Genomic DNA, 24,447 nt, shown 5'->3' with positions numbered 1-24,447 from the left:
ATTGAAATGGAATCACATCCAAAACCTACCTAAACCAGTCTGGTGTTCATTTTCAAACCTCAGGTGGGCCTGCAGGCACCTTCTTAAGAAAGGGCCTACAGTATGTACAATGCAGGGTTTCAATCCTCTCTGTGGCATTGTTACCAATTAGTTTTCTTTGTGATTGAGGTCCCAGCTGCCTCGAAATCATTGCCTACAGCTCCCCCCTTGCAGCTCTAGGGAGCTTTCTCACTTTTTTTGTGATTATTGAATCCCCACAAGGTCTCATCTGGTGTGGAACCCCAGACAGGTGGACTGATTGTCATTTCGTATTTCTTACATTTTGGAACAGGTTGGCTCATTAATATCCAGTTTCTTACTTGTGTAGCCCATTTAAAGTGTAAGCCCACCTGGGGAAACTCAGGTTGTCATTGTGACACCGCATTCCAGCACTGCACATAACAAACTTGCATTTAAGCCTCACCTGTGCAAGGGGCAGTGTGGCGGGACGGTGCCATGCTCAGGGTACCTCATGGAGAAGGATGGGGGAGAGCAGATAAATGTCTCCTCCTTCACTCTATTTTTTTGCAGTTATTTATTGCCATTCAGGTTATGTACGTCCAAATGATGGCTTGAAATAGCACAAAGTTAAGTAGACCTAGTGCACAGCAACAAGTTTAAAAAGGTTCCAATGCTAGGTTAATACATTTCTTTGGGATCAAATCATCTTCTTTGGTAATGTTTTATGCCAATAAACGGATACTTCAAAAGCTTGAATTGCTTCAAATGCTTTTATTGAAAGTGTTTCAACATTCTGTATTCTCTGCTGTTTTGGCAATGCAACTAAGACACAGAAAAGGGTGATCAGGAAGTTACAGCTGCCAGTAAGCTTATTGCTCCAGCTCTTACTCCATTTATGATGACAGACTTGTCAAAAGGGCAGATACTGACAGCATCAGATCACACGTCCGATGGCCTCCTCTGCCATCTCTACGCCCCATGCTGATATTTGACCAGTTGTTCGTGTTCATTAGGACCATGTGAAGACTGATGATACCATTCGTTTTTTTTAAACTTCTGATTTTACGTAACGTTTACTTTACGTTTGCTTTACCTCCAACCAATGCATAATGAATGCATTAATGCATAATGAAGAAATCCTGTCTCTCGTAATAATACTCTTTTTTACAGGTACTTTGGATATGTAACAATGTCTAATGAAGTTATAAATCATATTGCCATGTGAGCAGACATCCAACAACAGCTGCCCTGTTGGCTGCCTGCAGGGCCAGATTAAGATGGCCTGGGGCCCCTAAGATACAGGCTGCTGTAGGCCCCCTCGGAAAACAAATTTTGTAACAAAACAACATAGACTGCGTCATAATTCCAACCCAAGAGGAGAAATTAGCAAAATTTAAACTCTACCTGACACAGCAGACTAGGTTATCAATACCACAGCTTGTTAGATTTCTCTAATTCTGTTGATTTTTTCCCTTTTGTGGGAACTGGGGATCCCCTGGTAGGTAGTTGCCCCTTGGCTGCAGCCATATTCAGCCAGCTTGTACATTAATCTGGCCCTGGCTACATGTTACTCAACAGTGTGATGTCATGGGCATAGCCAGTTCAGTTAATTTTACTGCACTTTATGACCTTGTATTACCACCCGGTGCCTGGTACTTGTTTCCTCTTGCCACCTGCCCTATTCAGTTTACTTCATAATTACATAATTATGTAAGGAAGAGATAGAATAAAAATAGAATAGAAAGGCTTCACAATAGAAGAGGCAGTTGATGGGAATACTCCTCCTCCTCACACTTCCACACTTGATTACAAACCATACATTTGTCTTTTCTTCAACCACAGCTCATCGTAAGTCCTACCCAAACTGTATTTCTGAAGCTTTAGGACCTCTGCACACCAGTTCCGCCAAAATGTGGTGCACTGCTCTGCCAACGTTTGATTACACTGTTTCCAGTACAACCCTGCACACCGGCACAAATGTTCAGACATCCGCAGACAGCTTCGGCGGTGTGCGGGGTTGTGCTGAGAAAAGTGGAATCAAACGTTGGCAGCCGTGGCATGCACAGACATTTTGGCGGGCAGGTGCTGAAGGGTGGGGGTCACGTGGATTTTCCGACTGCCTATAGAGGCTATAGATTATACTGGGGCATTATCGGCACATAAATTTGATTGTGAAGCATTTATACATTATTATGTCAACATCAACAAAAAACTTTTTTTCTTCAAAAAAGTGATTTTTATTCATTAGAGCAAAGGGGGCAGTGCTTTAGCACCACCTAGTCTCTATCTGTGCACGCCTATGGTTGGCAGAGCAGTGCGCTGCACTTTGGCGGAACCGGTGTGCGTAGGCCCCAATAACACTTCCAATGCAATTTACTCCTCATTACATAGACATTCAGTTATAGTTAGGGCGGCCATCTTGACATCAACAACTACTACCGTGACTGCTCTAGGTCACCTGAAAAGATTTTTTTTTAATCTATTCAGAAACTTGGGTAGTTAGAACTTGATTTGCCAAAGAAATAAGCTACTCGTTGTTGAGGGGTTTCATATCATCTTTCCAGTGTTTGAAAGTCACATGTCTCTGGTATGGGCTGCTCCCAGTCCCTACCCACCTTGACAAAACAAATGTGCTGCCTGAAACACTGCAAAGGATAGCAATGTTAACTGTTAACAATCATAAAAACACTGATAAAGAATGTCAGTCACTAACTAAACCAGAGGCTGTCAACATAGCTGGGCAGCAGCATCATTATCAGTTGGTGGAGTCCTTGTGCACTCTGAACATGGGTCCATGTCCGGGGATGATAACGTCCGCTGTCTGGATAGCCGCCCGCCGGCTAATCTCCTGGACCTCGGGGTTCTCGCTCAGCTCACGCCAGGAATCCTCGTCGGCGCAACACTCAAACAAGTCACCTGCAACCATCACCACGCCCATGGAGGTTCCCCTCACCAGCACGCTCACGTCCCGCCCTGTGTGGCCCGGTGTGGGAATTACTGACACCTGTTGAGAGAAAGGAGAAAGGAGGGAGAGCGATTGACAAATGCAGTGATGACCATAAATCAGAGGTGGGGAACCGTTTTCATTAGAGGGGCCACTTCAAATTTTAAAAAGTCCTCCAAGGACCGTAATCTGAACACAAACCAGGAGGATTTCCTCATGCACTTTAGGCCTATATTGAAGGAGGCCACCTTTACAACAGACCCCACCTTCAGAAGGTCCCCTGAAAGATTTCTCTACAAACCGTGTCATATTTCATGTGAAACTGCATAACATAAAAATTATATCAGGAACTAGATAAGACGACCTGAAGGGTCGTAAACAGCCCTCGGAACGTTCATAGGTTCCTCACCCCTGCCATACAATTACCATTACCACAGAAAGTAAACTGAACACCACAAATTGATGCAAAAGTTCAAAGATCCATGCACAGCTTCTAGGTGCTGGTAAACACAGGAGCATGCAATACTTCAAAAGGAAAAAGTTTACTGCACACTTGTTTGACTTTATGCTCTTTTATTCAGAGCGAACAACGCGAACAACGCGTCATCAGGCTCGCTCAGGCATTACCTGAGATCAGTCAGGTGTGGCTTAATATCATCACGTCACAAGCTCTTTCCTTAAAGTCATAACCTTGTTAGATGCAAAGAATAATAATACATAGAAGTATATACAATAGAAAAACAGAGCATTATCATCCAGTGTATACAAAATTATAAAAAAAAAACAGTAAGTGCTATAATCCAATACTATTCCCTAAAAACTAAGTGACAGTCTATTTACACTATACACATATTTACAAATATTAATTTACAAAAAACAACTTAGGTCCTGTGGCAAGGCAGCTATCATAAATGGCAATTTTGATTACGCAATTTTGATTACCCGACATTACAGGAACCGGAGTGATGGCTCTGCTGCCTCCCTTAGGTTTGTTGGCATTAAAAAGGTGGCACCAAGTCCTAGAGGGGCCAACTGAGTCTAACAGCTTCTAAGGAGGGAAACCAACTGAATCAATGAATTATCAACGATAGAACCTGGGGGACTGAATGAGACACAGGACTAAGCTGCTTTTTGTAAATTAATATTTGTAAATATGTGTATTGTGTTCATAGATTCTCATTTGTTTATTAGGGAATACATGTATTGGATTATAGCACTTACTGGTGTTTTTTATAATGTTGTATACACTGGATGATAATGCTCTGTTTTCTATTGTATACTTCTATGTGTTATTATTCTTTGCATCTAAAAATGTTATGACTTTAAAGAAAGATCTTGTGATGTGATGATATTAAGCCACACCTGACTGATCTCAGGCAATGCCTGAGTGATCCTGATGACGCACAGAGGCGAAACGCGTTGTTCACTCTGAATAAAAGAGCATAAAGTCAAACCAGTGTGCAATAAACGTTTTTCCTTTTGAAGTACCACAAATTGATCTCTACATAAGGATGGGTGGTTAAGCATATTTTAATATGGAAAATGCCTATGTGTGTGTTTATGGGGAGAACTACTGTCTCTGCCCAGCCAACTGCATAAATCAGCTTTAACTCTGCTAAATCTGGATTATTTTTGTTTTGGTTCAAGTTTGACCTGATCAAGAACACCAGGAAAGTCAATTGAATGCTCTCTCCTTTCAATTCACCTTTGCTGTGCAAAGATACAGGGGTTGGACAAAATAACTGAGACACCTGTCATTTTAGTGTGGGAAGTTTCATGGCTCAAGTGGACCCGCCTGTTGGCCAATCTTCATTAATGGCACATTGCACCACTAAAGTGAAGTGTGATGGTTCAATTAGCAGGGTAAGAGCACAGTTTTGCTCAAAATGTTGCAATGCACACAACATTATGGGTGACATGTCAGAGTTAAAAATAGAGAAATTCTTGGTACGTGTGTAACGGTTGCATCCTTGAGAGAGGCAGCAAGTCTTTGTGATGCATCAAGAGCCACAGTATTCAAGGTAATGCCTGCATACCACCAAGAAGTATGAACCACATCCATCCGGATTAACTGTGGATGCAAGAGGAACTAAATGACAGTAAAATGACAGGTGTCTCGGTTATTTTGTCTAACCCCATTGTATGTAGCCTATACAATAATGCTTGAACAGCCTGTTATCCTCCCCCATCAAGTCATTCCATTATTTACAAATAAAGTAGACCCCTTTAATTTATGTGCATATCTCGATACAAGTTTGAGGTCTTACCAAATCACAATTGTCCATCCTACATTTGTTAAATCACTATCCCTTTAATTGGGTGGTTGACGTTTAAGGGCGTAACGCAAAAAAAAAAAAAAAAGTTTGTCAAATTCCTGAAAAAAATGATGGATAAAAATTGGAAAAAAATAGAAAAAAATAAAGCACTTAGTGGTCTGTGGAATTTCACCTTATTTTTGCCATTTTTGGGAAAATGTGTCCTGCATCAACACATTGCATAGGCATGTCACACCGCAGGAAAATGGAGTCACACCACAGAGAATTCACTGCATTATGGCCATTTAATCCTTTTGTATACATGACTGACATCTGAGCTCATGCTAACTTGATAATGATATTGTGTTTAATTTTAATATGTGTTTTCATTCATAAAAAACTTTTTTTCCTCCTATAAGAGCGGTCACACCACAGGACACCATAAAATGAACCTAAGCATTGCGTGACAGAAAGATTGCAATATGAAGACATAAGAGGTTAAGAGTCACCTTAAACTTCCACAGCACTCTCCAATAACTGAGGTACTGACTGGTTAGGAGCCAGTCTTTAAGACCCTTGTAGTTGGCCTTGCAGCTGCCCATTCACAAACATTGACATACATGTCACCCCACAGGACGCAATTTGTGTTACGAAATTGAACTTGTAGTTAATATTACTGTCTTGAGTTTTTTTCACATTCACATATCTTAATATGAAGTTAACATTTATGCAATCATGCCAAATACTTCATACATAATTCAAAATGTTGTTGGTTAATTTATATATATATTATATTCCAGGTTTCATTAATGTTACAGTCACACCACAGGATATTTGACATATAAACCTTTACATAAATCTCAACAAAAATGTTTCTTCTCATCTAAGACTAATATGAAACATAATGGACCACATTTTCTTTCATTGACATTTGTTTTTTAAATGAAAAATAACAGTTTTGTAGGTTTTTAACCAATGTTACGAAAAAACAAGGCGTCACGTCTCCCACCCATTTGCAAACATACACACACACAGACCCAAAGGTTGCCGGTTCGACTCCTGACCCTCCCCATGCTCCTCCATGACTGAGGTACCCTGAGCATGGTACCGTCCCGCCACACTTCTCCCTTGGGGCACCACTAGGGGCTGACCCATTGCACGGGTGAGGCATAAATGCAATTGTGTTGTGTGCAATGTGCACTTGAGTGAGTTGTCACAATGACAATGGGAGTTTGAGTTTCCCAGTTGGGCTTTCACGTCTCTCTCTCTCTCTCTCTCTCTCTCTCTCTCTCTCTCTCTCTCTCTCTCTCTCTCTCTCTCTCTCTCTCTCTCTCTCTCTCTCTCACACACACACACACACACCTTTGCTCTGTACAGGTGGGTGTGCATGGGCAGTGCATGTTATGCTATGCATGTGCTAAAATCTTTGACTTCATCCTTGTAATCAATAAATCATTATGAATTTTTGTATATTGTAGCCAAACCACAAAGTTGACTCAGGTGTTTTAGGCCTACCTTGAAAATGCTTCTATGACACATGCACTACACCAGAAAAACTATTCTACTTGTACTTTTAATATTCTACTTAATGCACTTACGTGGTCATCAATGGGATATGGCTGCCCTGTTGCGAGCTCGTTTGGAAGATACAAATCCCCTTGATTGATGTCACATCCTACCACCATCAGGGCATCTGGGAACAGACCCAGATTGCCCACGTGGTCCGAGTGGCCGTGGGTACCGACAACAATATTGATGTCCCGAGGCTTCAGCCCTCTTGTCTCCAGCTGTGCAAGAAGAAAATCACGATCCCACGCGCCCCCCGTATCTACCAAAATAGTCTTTGGTCCGGTTAATAGAGATATCGTGCCGTCTGCTCGAGCACTCCCGTCTGGTTGTACCAGACAGTATCCCTCCTTCAGCACTGAAATGCAATAAGGCTCACCAGCTATGTCTGGGCCATCTGTAATTACGCTTTTACGCACGTCTGTGGTGGGCTTTTCGGAAGTCAAATCCATTGCAGTAACACACCTTGTCTACACACATCACCTTGTGTGAAATAAAAAAAAAATGAAATGAATGTCAAGTCAATCCAAATGCATGAAGCGAAACTTCACAACATAGCCTCTCTTCTTCTACGATGACAGAGATTGTGTGGGCTTTACTGCCTCCTACGGCTCACAAAGGGGAAATGCAACTGTAGACAAACGGAACTGCGAGTTCAGTTTTTTTTTGTTTCCACACGGTACAGTTTTCTAAGCAACATCAGTAACCTTGCAAGTCAACTGCACACAACAGTTGGAAACTAGCCATCTCGTTTCAATGGAGATTGAAAAGGCAACGTCAATAATGGACCCTCTGAAGGATGTCCTCCTCACATATTTCATGCCCGAAAAATGCTATGACGAATTTTTCCTGAATTTCAATTTTTTGCACGGTAAGACATCGACGAAAGCCACCAGGGTAGCAGCTCCTTTCTGAAAATATAGCTGTCAGTTTTGCTTGTTTGATTACTTCCAATACCCGAATTAAACGGGCGTGATTGATGTGTGGTTTTCTGTATGAATGACCAAATTATGTGAAGAAGCTTTTTGTTGTTACTGTGCCTTTACATGATATCAGTGGCGTCTCTGGCTTGTCGGGGCATTCTCTGATTGGGTAGTTTGAGTGTAGCGCTGCTCGAGCGCTGCCTAGGGCTCTCGGTTCTATTAGAGCTCCTTCACACGTTTTCAGTCTATGATTTGACACTGATGGAGACCATCGGGATGCAATTCCCAGTCTAACCAAGATATGATCTTGCTCACTTCTGTTCATACACACAAGTTTGTTTCTGTCTGTTGAATGACTGTACATGAGAATCCCACTGACGTGTCTGACTTTAGGCTACACTGACAGCATGCCTGGTGTTGGCAACATGATTTTGATTCAGGTTGACTTCAAGTTCTCCGTCCTCCACTCCATATAGAATAGATGTTATTAAATTAAGGTTAAACAAACACATCGTGAAAAGGAATCAAACGCAAATTCTAGGACTAGGAAAAGGGAACCTCAGTCAATTATCCTTTCGGGTTGTACCGGTTGGTTAACATTTTTGTATGTGGAATGCAGAATGAATTATTGACCACTTAACGTGTCAAGTATGTATGGGATATAGCCTATGGGAGAAGTGTAATGGAGCCATCGTGTCAGCTATAACATCTTAGTATTCTAAAATGTTCAGTGAAAGTGCTGTGTAAGTGCTAAAGTGAGAGAGAGAGAGAGAGAGAGAGAGACAGAGAGAGAGAGAGAGAGAGAGAGAGAGAGAGAGAGAGAGAGAGAGAGAGAGAGAGAGAGAGATCTATGTTTAAATGCCATGATAAATTGTGTTGTGTTGACGTGGCTCCAGTTGAGTTGTTTGCCTGTTTGAAACACATTACCTGTCCTGTCTGCTTGAGTTTTGCTAATGTGTGAACACTTTCTGTTTTATATCCACAACAGTTGAATGCCTGAAAATAGTTATAAGCAAAGGTCTGGGCATTGGGATCATTCTGGGATCAGTTCTAGGTAAGACATCTACCATCCCCCCTCTATTTTACATATTACAATCTGAGACATTACACACATTTGACAAAAAAATGGACTCCACAGCAGTAGCCTATGGTTTATAATGACAATAAAGCATTTCTATTATGTTATATTCTAATGTTTTTTTTGTTGCTGTTGTTTTCCCCCAGTAAAGCTACCACAGATCCTAAAGCTGATGGGAGCAAAAAGTGCAGAGGGTCTCAGCTTCAATTCCATCCTGCTGGAGCTTCTGGCCATCACTGGAACTATGGCCTACAGCATTGCAAAAGGCTTCCCCTTCAGGTACAAGACTCAAGACTTAATGAGTTTATTGCCATGTCACCACAGTTGATAGGAATTTGTTCTGGCACATCCCCAACATCAAAAAGACATACAATATTACAAAAGACAGAGAACAACAACAACAACAACAACAACAACAAAGCACATGAAGGCAGACAGCCATGTGTACAGAGGCATAGACAGTAAACCGTGGAGGATACCAGTAGTCATTGGACAACGGACAGTTACGTCGCTTATCACGGCTAATGTAAACAGGAGAACTTTGCCCTTTCATTGATGACGCATGTCGCCCTGAGTGAACAGCAAAATAAAAGGCCCATCATGATACACTGGGCTGAACTGGCATTCAAACTGACATTGTTTCGAACATGTTGAGGGTCATTCATGTCAGTATCCGGTGTGTCCACCGTTTTTGTCTGTCAAAGCAAGTTGCACATCTCCTTTCACCCAGAGGTCAGGTGTTCTATGGTGGCCTATGGCATGTCATTCCATCCCATTATGTTCCATAGACCATGTCATTCCATTCCATATGTCGTTCCATTCTTGGAATGTTGGCGCGCAGCCCTCTGTTGGAAATTAATTATGAAAGGGCCCATCGTCCAATAGTGGACGTGCAGCTGCACAGAGACCGCTGTAGTGAACATTCCTGTGTCCAGCATGCCAATGGCACATTCACTCATGAACTCCCTCATCTTGGGCAATACTGCTTTTCAGATGTTTTTTGACATGGGTCATCAGTACAGATGTCATTACTATAATTGGGGTCTTAGGTTGCTCGCATCATGATGTTATGAAGTCAGAGTGCTGAAAAGATGGGCATCTCATAGCTTTGCACGTTTACATGTACAGTATGTACTTATATGCTTAGCTACCTGTCCCCACAGACGTGCTTGGGTTAGGTTTGCAATGACCGTGTGTGTGTGTGTGTGTGTGTGTGTGTGTGTGTGTGTGTGTGTGTGTGTGTGTGTGCGTGTGTGTGCGCGTGTGTGTGCGCGCGTGTGTGTGTGTGCGCGTGTGTGTGCGCGTGTGCAGTGACTGTGACAGTGATTTGAGTCACCTGCGGATGGCGCCAAACACACATCACATGCATCTAACATCAAGCCCAAATGTATTGCCAAATTCAGTCAGTTATGGTGTGGCTTATGACTTAGTCATTCAAGAATATGTAGATCGGAATATGTGAATCAGAATGGTGAACTCTGTCTCCAGTGCTCCGTGCTCCAGATGTTTTTGCTACACTGTGTGCTGCAACATCTTTTCAGAGCCAGTTTAACCACTGTGGTCCTGTGTGTGTGTTCTGTGTTCTCCACAGTGCTTGGGGTGAGGCCTTATTCCTCATGTTACAGACAGTTGCCATTGGATTCCTCATTCAGCACTATGGTGGGAAAACATTCAAAGGTAAAATCCTTAATACCCCAAACACTGATTTTTTTTAACATATGGTAGATTACTGGTGCATGTCTGGAGATGTTTCTTTTTTCCTTTCATGCGTTAAACTACATCCAAACCTGTATGCTTTTCAATTCCAATACATTCAAATTCGCTTTTTCCCCCCGCATACCTGTTTTAACACTCTTAGAAAATCAGTGATTGCAGTCTCATGATGACTGTCACATGTATTTACTGTTTATCATTAAGATGTAAATATTGTATAAAAAAGTGAATGTTTATTGACTTTGTCATTCATTCAAGTTTGTCATCAAGTTTCATTACCTCCGCCAAGGTCTGTCTGTCTGTCTGTTTGTTTGCCTGTTTGTCTGTCTGTTTGTCAGCAGTATAACTCAAAAAGTTATGCACAGACTTGGATGACACTTTGTGGAGTTGTTAAATGACCAAAGGAACAACTGATTCCTGAAATGTTGGTGGTGGTCCGGATCACGAACTCCACAAAAAGAAGGCAGAAAGACTTCAACTTATAGGGTGTTACATAGTCTTCCTCGGCGGAGGTCTGCACTCTCTGAGTGCATTTCTAGTTTCATGTACAGTGCCCTCCACAATTATTGGCACCCCTGGTTGAGATGTGTTAAAAGCCTTAAAATAAATTCAGTGTTTATTGCAGAAGAATACTGTCACACTGAAAATTGTAGGAAAATGTAGCCTTCAACTCAAATGAATTGTAAGAAAATAAAAAAATCCCTGACTAAAAAAGAATTATTTTTCATTAAATCACCTGTTCCACAATTATTGGCACCCTTAACAATTCCCAGGAAATAAATATAATTGAAGCATTTCTGTCATTTCTACAGTAGTTTACAAAGTTTACCAGAGTATGTAGGAACATTTAATTAGTAATTCATCACTTCCTGCTTCCCTGGGGTATAAATATGACGTGACACGAGGCCATTTCTCTTATCCACTCTTAAACATGGGAAAGACAAAGGAACACAGCATACAAGTGAGGCAGATGTGCGTCGACCTTCACAGGTCAGGCAGAGGCTACAAGAAGATTGCCACTCAACTGCAGCTGCCCATATCCACTGTGAGAGGAATAATTAAGAAGTTCAAAACAACTGGAACAGTGGTAAACAAGCCTGGACGAGGACCCGAATTTATTTTGCCACCACGCACAGTGAGGAGGATGGTAAGAGAAATCAAAAGATCTCCAAAGCTTACTGTTACAGAATTACAACAAATGGTAGCATCCTGGGGTCACAAAGTCTCCAAATCAACCATCAGGCGCTGTCTACACGCCAACAAGCTGTTTGGGAGGCATGCACGGAGAAAACCTTTCCTCACTCACAATCATAAACGCAAACGTCTGGAGTTCGCCAAGCGGTATTGGGGCTTCAACTGGGACCGTGTGCTTTGGTCAGATGAGACCAAGATTGAGCTTTTTGGCAACAAACACTCTAAGTGGGTCTGGCGTGCCACGAAAGATGCGCATGCTGAAAAGCACCTCATACCCACTGTGAAGTATGGGGGTGGGTCAGTGATGCTGTGGGGCTGTTTCGCTTCCAAAGGCCCTGAGAACCTTGTTAGGGTGCATGGCATCATGAATGCTTTGAAATACCAGGACATTTTAAATCAAAATCTGTTGCCCTCTGCCCGAAAGCTGAAGATGGGTCGTCACTGGGTCTTTCAGCAAGACAATTACCCTAAATATATGGCCAAATCTACACAGAAATGGTTCACCAGACACAAAATCAAGCTCCTCCCATGGCCATCTCAGTCCCCAGACCTCAACCCCATTGAGAACCTGTGGGGTGAGCTGAAGAGGAGAGTACAGAGTAGAGGACCCAGGTCTCTGGATGATTTAGAGAGATTCTGCAAAGAGGAATGGCTGAAGATCCCTCTTTCTGTCTTTTCCCATCTTGTGAAACATTATAGGAGAAGATTAGGTGCTGTTTTGTTGGCAAAAGGGGGTTGTACAAAATATTAACACCAGGGGTGCTAATAATTGTGACACACATTATTTGATGTCGAATAATTATTTCTTTATGTGGGATTTTTTCCCCACTGAATAAATGCACTTGTATTGAAGGTTGGATTTTTCTCTTTTTTTCCATTAAAGTCCCATATTGTTTAGAAAAAAAATAAAATAATTGGAAGCTAAAAAACACATCTCAACCAGGGGTGCCAATAATTATGGAGGGCACTGTATTTTACTTTGTTTTAATATGTGTGTTTTGTATGTGTTGTTTGTGTTTGTGTTTGTATTTATGTTTGGGCTACAGATGTAGAATAGCTATTTACCTACAGTACTGTTTACATTGATAAATGTTCAAATGCGAATATTTGCACGGTACCTATGAAATAAATCTTTTTCATTTGAATTTTCCCTTTTTGTCTGTGGCAGGCTTGATGTTCCTGATCATCTACTTTGCTCTGGTGTCCGTCCTCGTCTCTCCAATGACCCCCATGTCTGTGGTCACCACCATGCAAGCTTCAAACATGCCTGCCATCATCATTGGGAGGGTGAGTCTCACACACACACACACACACACACACACACACACACACACACACACACACACACACACACACACACACACACACACACACACACACACACACACACTTTGTTACTGTTTGTTTATGCCTATTTTAGGTGTTAAAATGGTTTCAACTAGCCCGGGCGAAAGCGTCAAACAGTCTGGCAAAAGCCAAGAGGAATCAGTCTCTGTGGAGGGTGGGAGATACTCTGCCATTTTAATTCATTGGCGTTCCGAATTCAAATTAAAACCCATATTGTGCTTTATTAGCATGACTGTTACGATATAGCGTCACAAAAGCATACGAATAACAAAACAAAAGTGTGAATATAGTTACCTTAACCAATCAGTAACAGACTTTGCGGGTGAGTTCTGCGTCACCACTCTCAGCTGTTTGCTGATTGGCTAAACATTGAGAGAACCGAGCTCGAGGCTTTTGCCAGACGATGTGTGGAGCCAAAATCTTTGGGTGGAGTACATAGAACTCACAGAATTCTGTGAAATGAACATGTCCCCTTGGAGCACAAAATCTGGCAAATTCACGGATTTGTTCTAGATTCCATGATGGACCCACGGATGGTCCCACTGACAGGCTAGGGTTAGGGATTGTTTTGGTCTGAGTACACCTTACATTGCTGTATTGTTCTTTTGTTGTGGAAGAATTTGGTATCGACTGAGTGGAGGTTTGTCACGTTTCTGATGACATATTTCACAAAGAGCTGTGTGAACATGTAGAAAGTACTTCCATGAGCTCAAATCCATGAACTTGTCACAGATTTTATATTCTAAGGGGCTGTGTTTATTTCATGTAATTATATGAAACCAGGTTGATGGCTGCTTAGTTCCTGTTAATGTTTGGATTTTATTTAATCATATTTCTAATATTTGCTTTGGTTGTTTCCAATATGCTGTTAATCAAACCCATTTGTCTGGCTAATGTTTCGGATGAATTGATGAATTGTAAATTAAGACTTCAACCGGGACTCTTTGTTCTGTCTTCCAGTTGATCCAGGCAGGAACAAACTACAGCAACGGCCACACGGGGCAGCTGTCTGCCATATCGGTCTTCTTGCTCTTCGCTGGATCCCTGGCCAGGATCTTCACTTCTATACAGGTACACAATGCCCTTTAGCCACTGTCTGATCATTTCTCTTTAGCTGATGGCCTAGTCTGACTTCATAATACTTGCCCAGATTTACTGTAGCTACAGATGCACTGTATCAAGCCTGTTTTGATCACAGTATCATTTGATTACATGGTTGTTGGTAACCACACTGACTGTTTAGTTAGTTTAGTTAGTTTTAAATGAGCTAATGAGCTCAGAAAAAATAATCTTTATTAAAATGAATGAAAACAAGCAACGTTTCAATCCTCCTAAATCTTCATCAGGCAAATATACATTTTAAATGTAACACCCAGGCAAAGAAAAACTATGTGTTGTGTTAGAATCTTACCAGAAACATTGCAACGTGTCTGTTATCATGACTACTCATCAAAATGTATGATGATGTTATTCAGGGTTATGTTATTCTATGCCGTGGTCAAATGTAAATGACAAACGAGTGGTGTCCTGAATCTCCCTTCAATAATTTTGTTCCGTTTAGCATTATTGATATCATGACATCATCAATATACTGTATGTTTTAAGTGAAAGTTAGTCCCGTTGTGAGTGTTACACAGCACACAGTGCACTGTGAATTTACATTTATGCCTCAACCGTGCCCACGGGCAGCCAAATGGGGATAGTGCTCGTTGATCCTTCCCCCCATCCCACCTGGTGGTGTTAGGAATTGACATTTGACATTAAACCATTTTTGTAGGGCTAGGCCTATGCTGTAGTATGGTTGTCATGTATGTGTCTTCTACATGTATCCTAATGTGTTTGATTCTCAGCTATATGTTTCCCCATGACTACCCTTTTTACTGAACATGTGTATGCTTATGGGATGTGATGATCTAGCACATGATGATGTAGGCCTACATTACACTGTAATCTACCTGTATACCTACAAGGTGTTTTTATGGTAGCTATTATTTAGGCCATATGATTGGGGATCTGTTTTAGACCCATTGATGAATTATTATATTTATGATGACTTTGGATGTAAATATGTGTAAATATTGTTCAGCCCCTTTGTAGCTGATTATACATACGGTTTTGGGATTGGTGCCCACTTTGTATATAGCTTAAGGGGGATTTACAGTAGCACCTCAACTGAGGTGCAGTACAGAAAAGTAGCCACCACGCCCCCCTGTGCAGCGATAAAACAACCCCTCGTTGCGGTACACGCATGGTTCTCCCAGGCTGAAATGTCTGTGAGCTGACGCTATGCTCTTGGACTGTGATTGGTCAATGTGCTTGCAGCAGTTCAGTGAGTACTTGGCCCTGATAGGTCAGTGGTGTTCTATTCTTCTACCCTACCGCGGAGGTTTGAATAAGGAAAAGGAAAAACACGATGCGGTTGACTTGGCAGGAAATCACTGGAGTTTACTTGACAGGGAGAAGAGAAACAGTGTTTTATTTCAGTAGTACAATTCCCAAAAAAACAATTAAAAATATCCATAAAAGGCCATCATGAAAATTATATAAGTTTGTAGTATGGTAGTAGCAAAGAAGCCTCTTTGTTCGTTTGTAGTGTGGCAGCTCGCTCCTAAAACAGGGTTCGCTAATGTCCTGTACAGTTTGAATGGGTTTGGCTGACCGTTGCTAAGCTAGCTGTTAATATGGCCATTAGATGTATCTATTGTATTTAAAAATGGCTTTTGTTTGGCATTTTAACCACCTGAACGGTAAAACGTGAATAAAGACAGAATTTGTATGCTATCATTCATGTCTAATTACACCACAACTTTTACAATTAGTAGCAAGAAGCATCTTTGTTAGTGGTAGAATCACAGCCCTTATAGAATAGCCTTGCCACTCGCTATTAAAGCGATGGTTCGGAGTAGAATCACCCTAATGCCATTTGAACCGTGACACCCATCCACCTTTACACCCGAAGTGTTTTCTGCCGCAGACTTACATCAACAGAGTTGCCGTGTTATTCGATGTTTATTCCGGTTAGCTTGACTCAAGCGCATATGGATACTGGGCACCGTCTCCAAACTTTCCCCACAAAAATAACATGTCATTACACCAAACTTCTGCAGTAGCACAAATATGGTCTGTACTCACGAAACGAAGCATTTGGAAGTTTGGAAATAGTCCAGGAGTTTAGTATTATCAACACAAGCTGAATAGCTTCTCTGCTGCTAAAGCTGTGCCAACGTTACTTCCGTCATATGAGACAAGCCCGTAAAAGTCTTCAACAAACTTCCAGACGAGAGTGTTAAAAAAGTTTTCACTGAATTGTGATTAAGGCTTATATTTTCAAGGCAATACTTAAAAGATATTTCAAATCTTACCTACTATCAATTAGACAAGGATTTTCGTTATCAATACTGATGCTGAATTCACTTTTCATTGTGCATATTATGAGCTTCGTTGAGGACTCTTACATGCTTGTCTTAGATGACGGAAGTAACGTTGGCGCAGCTTTAGCAGCAGAGAAGCTATTCGGCTTGTGTTGATAATAATAAACTCCTGGACTATTTCCAAACTTCCAAATGCTTCGTTTCGTGAGTACAGACCATATTTGTGCTACTGCAGAAGTTTGGTGTCATGACATGTTATTTTTGTGGGGAAAGTTTGGAGACGGTGCCCATTATCCATATGCGCTTGAGTCAAGCTAACCGGAATAAACATCGAATAACACGGCAACTCTGTTGATGTAAGCCTGCGGCAGAAAACACTTCGGGTGTAAAGGTGGATAGGTGTCACGGTTCAAATGGCATTAGGGTGATTCTACTCCGAACCATCGCTTTAAGCCCCATTGTATCAGTTGTTTGTATTAGTTTGTATTAGTTCTATAGTTTTTGGCTGCAGTTCCAATGAGTTCTCCACTAGTCGCGCATCGGAGACCAGAATGCATGGAACCCAATGGAGCTAAATGCTAAAAATCTTAATTTTCACCCAGGTCTCATCAACAAAGCTCAGATTGGAATGTCGTTCTGAAGATTTCAATAAAGGTTTCACTCAACAGTATAATAAAAAAGCACATATGTCCGTTTGATTTGTTACAGGAGGCGTTTTTGTTGCTCACTACTCGCTAGCATTTTGCTAAGGATGTGACGTCATAGACACTTAAAATAACTTTTTAAGCATATGCATGGCTCAAAAGATCTAAAACTCAGCCGGAGGTATTTATATATAGTCTTTCGAAAGCAACATCCGAATTACACGAGAAAAAATCATATACTGAGATAAAGGCACCATGAGGGGTTTTGCTCCATAGGACTCCATTCATTCTGGTCTTCGGGCCACCACGTGGATAAGGGTGGAACTGCCCCTTCAGCTCTAAATCTGCCATAGAACTAAGAACTAGAACTGAGTGAACACCCCCTGCTTTGAGTTTGTAATAACTGATTTAGCTGGCTAGCTACTACTAGGCCCCAGGTGTGAATGGTCATTCAGGCTGTCTATTGTCTTTTAAAACAGCGTTTGTTTGGCATTTAATCTCATGTACTACTTGACTAAAAAGAAACTGATGTTGTCCCAGGTGAAAAAGTGGTTCAATTTAGTACAATAAAAGCATGACTGAAGTGTACTTAGCATGTTAAAAGTGCACTCGTGCTTTTTGTGCTAAGAAAAAGTATGTTTACAATATGCTTATTTAAAGTGTACTTAAAATTAGATGTAATTAAGTTGCTCTCAAAGAAAGTACACTTAGCGAACCATACTTCAAGTGGACTTAAAAGATGTTTGGCTAAAGTGTATTTAGAGGAATATACTAATAGTGTTCTAATAGTGAACTTACTAAAAGTGTATTTTTTAATAACATATTGCAATTGTACTTTTTTAAAGTGCAATATGATTACACTTCACCTAAATGTCTTTGAAGTGTGATTTTCTATAGTGCGCTTTAAAGTAAATCGTTTTAACATATTGCAAGTACACTTTTTCTAAGTGCACCATGATTGTACTTCACCCAAAAATCTTCAAAGTGTGCTTATGTCACAGGTGGGGCGCGCGTTTGCTGGCCGCGCCCACTTTGATACTACTACCCTGGGAGTTCACTGCACAACACCAAAAACCAAGACACAAGTTCCAGTTTTCGTTCTATTTATTTACCACCACTGGATTAAAAGTCAAAAGGGGTAGGCCTAGTTGTCTCTGTCCATTACCCACGGGGGAACCCACCCACGCCCAAGTCTGAAGTCTCCAATGGAATGCTTGGACAGTCCAGCCACCAAGTCCATCCGTGCGGGGGTTGCGAGGTGAATTACACTGCAACGGGGGCATGGCACACACGTTCAATCGGGAGCAGCTGGCGGTGATGAGAAGCGATGGGAGTTCTTCTGCGTAGGCCCGGAATAGCTGGTTGGTCTTCAGCAGTCTTGGGTGCGAGCGAGAGGAAAAGAGAGAGAGAGAGAGCGAGAGAGAGAGAGAGAGAGAGAGCGGCGCACTCACGGCGCGCAGTAACCAGGCGAATACGAGTCACTCATCTTCACGGTGGGGTGCATGTCCATCTCACCCCTTTCCATCGAGGCAGGTTCACCTGGCCGTCACTCTGATTGCGGACTCCTTCTGGGCACTATGCCAGTCGCGCTCTTCTCCGAGCTGCCAGTTTGCCTTCTGATCCATAGGATCGCGTCCACTTCTCATCCAACTTCTCGTCCCTTTCGCCTGGCTCTGTCCGGTTACCGGTGTCCGACGTCTCCCATCTTGCCGCTCCACTCTCGCCTCTCTCTCCCCTCAGGATGGCATTCTCGCAGTCATCTCTCCTTGCGGCTTCCTCCTCACAGTCTAGTTTCTTGCTGTTTAAAACTCTGCTCACCAACCCACGTGCACCAATCACCTCTATCCTCCTCACCTGCGCTCCATTATCCTAATCATGCTCCAGGTGGGAATGAATGATGCTCCATTGGGAATGAATGACATCTAGTTTTCGGTTCGCTTAGGCCTCAATTGTCACCCTGTGACACTTACACAAAGTGCATTTACCCATAATGCACCATCATGCATGTCCTTTCATGCAATGCAGTTCTTGGAGGTAAATTTCTCAAACAGAAAGCCATTCATCCTGAAGGAATATTTTTGGTTTGCATGAAAATATTACTCATTGTTATATTCTGTGTTTATTGTAGGGGTTTTTAAAATTTAAAGTGGTACACAAAAAATGACCATGTTCCCACCATCATTATGATGGTCACGTATATGTTCTGGTATATATAGGCTCACACTTCCCACAGTATCTTGGTTGAAGGTAAGTTGGAACTAATTGTTCAATCAATGAATTTGGTGTCATTACTAATCATCAATCCATGTGATCAATTGCAGGAAGGAGGAGCAAGATTGAAAGAAAGTGAAATGTGTACCTGAAATCTCTGTAACAATGCAATGATTGTAAATGTCAGTCATGCTAAGCACGCATACTGTAACACTTCTTTGACTGTGGTTGTGTGTAGCGTACAAGCTCTGAGAACCAGCATGGATTGTAATATTACATTTATATTATTTCATGTACTTGGGAGTGTACTGTAAATACACTTCAAGCATACCTGTTATATATTTACAATACTTCATATGATATACTTTTTACAGACTTAAAATGTTCCAATGTAGTCCAAAGAAGCATGAAGTTAATATACTTTTATTGAACTTCTAGTAACAATAAAATGTTATAGAAGTGTACTCAAGCACACTCTTAATGCCATACGAATGCATGAAAAGCGTGTTTGGAGCATACTTTCAAAAGTATGCTTGTAGGGCACTTAAAGTTGTCCAAAAGCGGTGCCAATTTAGCATCCTCAGTGTGCTGCAAGTGTGCTGAAGTACTGCTTTAGTAGTGCTTCAGCGCACTAATAGTGCAATGAAGCGCACTTTAAATCGCTGAAAATAGTACACTTTGTACTAAGTACGGTCAAAAAAAGTACACTTTAAGTATATGGGTTTTTCACCTGGGGTACCATCTAATTATGCCCCAACTTTTAAAAGTAGGCTACTAGTGGAATATTACGTTTTAGATAGCCAGCTGGCTAGCTTTGTGACTCATTCTAGGGACTGGGCTCAACTGAATGAGTTAGTTCGCCCCCTGTTGTCACGGAGGTGAACTGACGTCATCGACGTCGTTGAATTCTCGGCGGGAAAAAAACACCACACCCTTTCCTGCATTCGCACGCAGGACGACTATGAGGGAATACCAGAGACAGTTTAGATCGAGACAGGAAAGTCGCCGCCATCTTGTTGACGCCTACGGGGTGCTATTTCGCGATTAGTGAGACCAGATATGAGAGTCAATGGGGAAACTGAATATAGGACGAGAGGGAACCCAGCGGTTGTGAAAACCATATGGTTGAAACCACCGTGAAAAACTGATCAATCTAGACTACTTGGTTGTGTCATACGACTCAAAATAAAGCTTTTTAAGCCACTTTTCTCACGTTTTTTTGGACAGAGCAGTAGGTCCATAACGGCACGAGAGCAACGGCTTTTCACAACTGAGCATGTGCATCATTTCTCGTGCGCCGATGCAGCCAGATGATTGGATCACTGGCAGCTCAGCAGGCACATTGGCACTTGTTACCAGAAAGCCGGGAGATGTGCGGGTAGACGCTATATTTGCATAAAATCTCTGGGAATACCCCCCGCTGACAGTACGTCTATGCTTTACCCCGAAGTCAGCACAGTATGACTATGTATCAACCTTTACCCTTCACTTTTGTATGTGACACTCCCCTCCCCCTCCCCGCCATGTATATGGGTGGGAGAGGTGACGCCTTGGTTTTTCGTAACATTGGTTAAAAACCTACAAAAACTGTTATTTTTCCTCTTAAAAACAAATGTCAATAAAGAAGATGTGGTACATTATGTTTCATATTAGTCTTAGATGAGAAGAAACATTTTTGTTAAGATTTATGTAAAGGTTTATATGTCATATCCTGCTGTGTGACTGTAACACCTGGAATATAACGGGCAGCTGCAAGGCCAACTACAAGGGTCTTAAAGACTGGCTCCTAACCAGTCAGTACCTCAGTTATTGGAGAGTGCTGTGGAAGCTTAAGGCGACTATTAACCTCTTAATATGTCTTCATATTGCAATGTTTCTGTCACGCAATGCTTAGGTTCATTTTATGGTGTCCTGTGGTGTGACTGCTCTTATAGAAGAAAAAACTTTGTTATAAATGAAAACACATAATTGAGATTAAACACAATATCATTATCAAGTTAGCATGAGCTCAGATGTCAGTCATGTATACAAAAGGATTAAAATGGCCATAATGCAGTGAATTTCCTGTGGTGTGACTTCATTTTCCTGCGGTGTGACATGCCTATGCAATGTGATGATGCAGGACACATTTTCCCAAAAATGGCAAAAAGTAGGTGAAATTCCACAGAAAACTAAGTGCTTTATTTTTTCCAATTTTTTTCCATCAAATTTTTAAGGAATTGGAAAAACTTTTTTATTTTTTTTTGGCGTTACGCCCTTAAACGTCAACCACCCATATATACCACACCCTTTACACCTGTTCTGTGTTGCACTGTGATGAAGGACGGTTAGTCCGAAACGTCGTGCCATTAAATATTTGGGAGCATTTAACAGTGTTGCGGACCTTTATTTTCTTTTCAGTTATCTTACGTTTGGTCCAGCACCTGTGCCACTGATGTGCGCGCATTCTTTGACTTTCTGGTGTCAGGAATCGAAACAGCAACCCGTGGGTTACAAGCCTGACTAACCTACCTTACTGCTTACCCATGCCCTTTGCCCTTTGCCCCCTTGAAGGAAGCGTCTTAATGTTACACTGTGTAAGATTTTTAGTTGTTTATTTCCAGAATTCAGGCTACCCATTCATTAATGTTACCTTTTTTATGAATACTTACCACCACCATCAAATTCTAAGTATTCATTATGACTGGAAAAATTGCACTTTTCATACATTCACTTTTCATACATTTCCTACACAGTGTACCTTTTAATGCGACTTTGTCATCAATGATGGAAAGTGGTCTCATCAGTCTGGAGACCGTGGTACAGTGCTTAGGCGTTGGACTTAAGTTCAGAGGGTTTCAAGTTCGAATCCCACCATTACCTCTCCCTACCTTGGAACAAGGCTTCAGTGCCCTTGATCCCGCATTGCTCCGGGGACTGTAACCATTACATGTACTACACCTAGAATGACCGTAAGTTGCTTTTGATAAAGTGTCAGCTAAATGTTAGTGTAAAGTAAAGTGTTAAGTGTCTCTTCCTCTCTCTGCAGGAAACAGGGGACTCTCTGATGGCTCTAACATACGTCATCTCCTCCAGCTGTAACGGCGTCATCGCTGCGCAGGTCCTGTACTACTGGAACAGCGGCCCACACGCTCTGAAGAAGAAGGCCGAGTAGTGAAGCCAAGACAGAGACACTAAGCACATTTGATTTCCTTGATTACGATCTCACTGATGAGTCTGACCAGCTGTCCAAATCCTTCATGCTGTTGTGGCGGAATCCGAAATGTTCAAGACACAGGGCACTATACTCTAAGAAGAACTGCTTAAAACCAACTTTAAAAAAAAATAACATATTGGGGGGCACTGTGGCGCAGTGCGCTAAGCCCCCCACTTATGGGCTTGCATGCCCATGGAGACCCGGGTTTGAGTCCGGCCTGGGTCATTTCCCAACCCTACCCCATCCTCTCTCTCCCACTCTCTCGACTGTCATATCAGTAAAAATAGACACAAAAGCCCTTTATAAAAAAAGAAAAATGAAAACCCACATCAGAAATGTTGAAACACATTAAGGCAACTTGCTGCTGTGATATTTTCGGCACTGAAGGTAAACCAACATGGCACCACCCATTCATGTCACCTTATTGCCTCATGAAGTTGGTCCAAAGCAGCTCTTTTTTAGAGGGAAGAGGACTACAAGTGTTTAACCCACAGTAGTGTGTTATGTACTCAGTGAGTGACTCTTTTGGACTCAGTCTTTATTCCATCACCATGAGAGATTGTTGTTTTAGAAAAATCAGTTTAGGGGATCTTTGCATGCACTCTGACTTATAAGGAGCGCAAGAAATATACTGTACCACTCCTGCACTGGCACTCGAAAGACAGACGTATTACTGTCTGACCCTAACCAATGACCAATTGAAGACCCCTTTCACTCTTCATTCCATCTGCCGTCTGATTTCCTTTTCTGTTGCGATTATTTTTCTGTTCTTTCAAAGAGTTGTTATTGTTTAACTCAGGGAATCAGAAGGGTACTTGGGTAGTCGTGTAACCCACTTCCATTCCCTGATTCACATGGTTTTTTTGCATGCAAAATGGTACAAGCTGGAAATATTGGCAGTGAATGCACACTGTAAATGTAAGCAGTTTGACTATGTGCATAAGGTCGATGTTAACAGTGGTGATACTGTGAGCATACTCTAACTGTTCAGATGTTTCATCGACGTCTCTACAGTCAGTCATGTCTGATATCATTACAAAAGGTTGATATGTAAATGTATTCTGTTAGAATTATACTGTAATCGTTTCCCTCTTTTCCTATACTTTTTTGTGAAAATCTTTATTCTGAGTTTGTACCCATAAGGTGCATTTTAGCTGAGATGTACTGTATGTCTCATGGTGGTTTCTGAACCCTGACAACATTTGCAGTTTGGCTTTCATTTGTGAATTCTTGTGAGAATTTGAGACGCAACTGTACTTTCGTTTCTGGCTGTTCAGACACGGGGCAAGTTGACTTCCTGTAGACCAGTGGGTTTATATGGCGCCCCTCGCTTGCAAAGTGCAATAAAGGGAGTAACGCTTTTCTTCTTGTCGTGTTCCATTGAAGTCACTAGAGGGCAGTAAAGATGCGGGCCAGTGGCTGTGGGTGTGGGACATCATTTCCACTATGGGAGGGAAAGGGTGATTAACATGAATAAATAAATACTACGACCAGCTACAACTTACAAGTCATGTAATCACGTTCTATAGACACAGAGTGGCAAACGAGTGATATGCAGTACTTTTTTACTTTTAAAGATCACATATTTTGACCAGGCAAGTCTATTAAAATAGTTTAGTCATTTAAGAAGCAAAACAGATCTACAGGAGTTCGTTTTAAAGAGCTGCGGAATCAATAAAAGGCAGAGGTACAACAGATAAATAATGTTCTAAAGCAGTGGTTCCCAACCTATGGGTCGGGACCCAACTTATGGGTCGCCAAAGATCCCAAGGGGGGCGCGGAGCCCTCTTGATTTTAAGGGATTTTATATTAAATATATATAGCCCATGTTGAATAAATGACAAAGCATTTAATTAATATATGCATAGACGCAACAAAGTGTAAGTGCTACATTAAACATTCATTCTATATTTGACCAAAGACAAATTGAGCAATAGAATAACTAAAATGAGTTTTCGCGGGAAACAGAGGGCATCTTGTGACTCCGTCTCGTGCAGGCGCTCGG

At 41.7% G+C, this 24,447-nt stretch overlaps 2 protein-coding genes across 2 annotated transcripts; one reads left to right on the top strand and one right to left on the bottom strand.

Annotated features, from left to right (window-relative positions):
- Positions 1-712: 712 nt before the first annotated feature.
- Positions 713-7,342, bottom strand: mblac1 (metallo-beta-lactamase domain containing 1). The gene is made up of 2 exons (XM_063186980.1): positions 6,798-7,342; positions 713-3,004 (listed from the first exon to the last, which is right to left on the bottom strand). The coding sequence occupies exons 1-2, from the start codon at positions 7,215-7,217 to the stop codon at positions 2,756-2,758; spliced, it is 669 nt and encodes a 222-aa protein (XP_063043050.1). The 5' UTR covers positions 7,218-7,342; the 3' UTR covers positions 713-2,755.
- A 91-nt stretch (positions 7,343-7,433) lies between these two features.
- Positions 7,434-23,805, top strand: mpdu1b (mannose-P-dolichol utilization defect 1b). Its single transcript, XM_063187395.1, has 7 exons — positions 7,434-7,636; positions 8,677-8,742; positions 8,913-9,045; positions 10,358-10,443; positions 12,842-12,960; positions 13,981-14,091; positions 22,275-23,805. The coding sequence occupies exons 1-7, from the start codon at positions 7,522-7,524 to the stop codon at positions 22,398-22,400; spliced, it is 756 nt and encodes a 251-aa protein (XP_063043465.1). The 5' UTR covers positions 7,434-7,521; the 3' UTR covers positions 22,401-23,805.
- Positions 23,806-24,447: the final 642 nt, after the last annotated feature.

Source organism: Engraulis encrasicolus, chromosome 21 (genome assembly GCF_034702125.1).
Source record: "Engraulis encrasicolus isolate BLACKSEA-1 chromosome 21, IST_EnEncr_1.0, whole genome shotgun sequence".
Lineage (NCBI taxonomy): Eukaryota > Metazoa > Chordata > Actinopteri > Clupeiformes > Engraulidae > Engraulis > Engraulis encrasicolus.
This window is presented reverse-complemented; position numbering and strand designations above follow the sequence as displayed.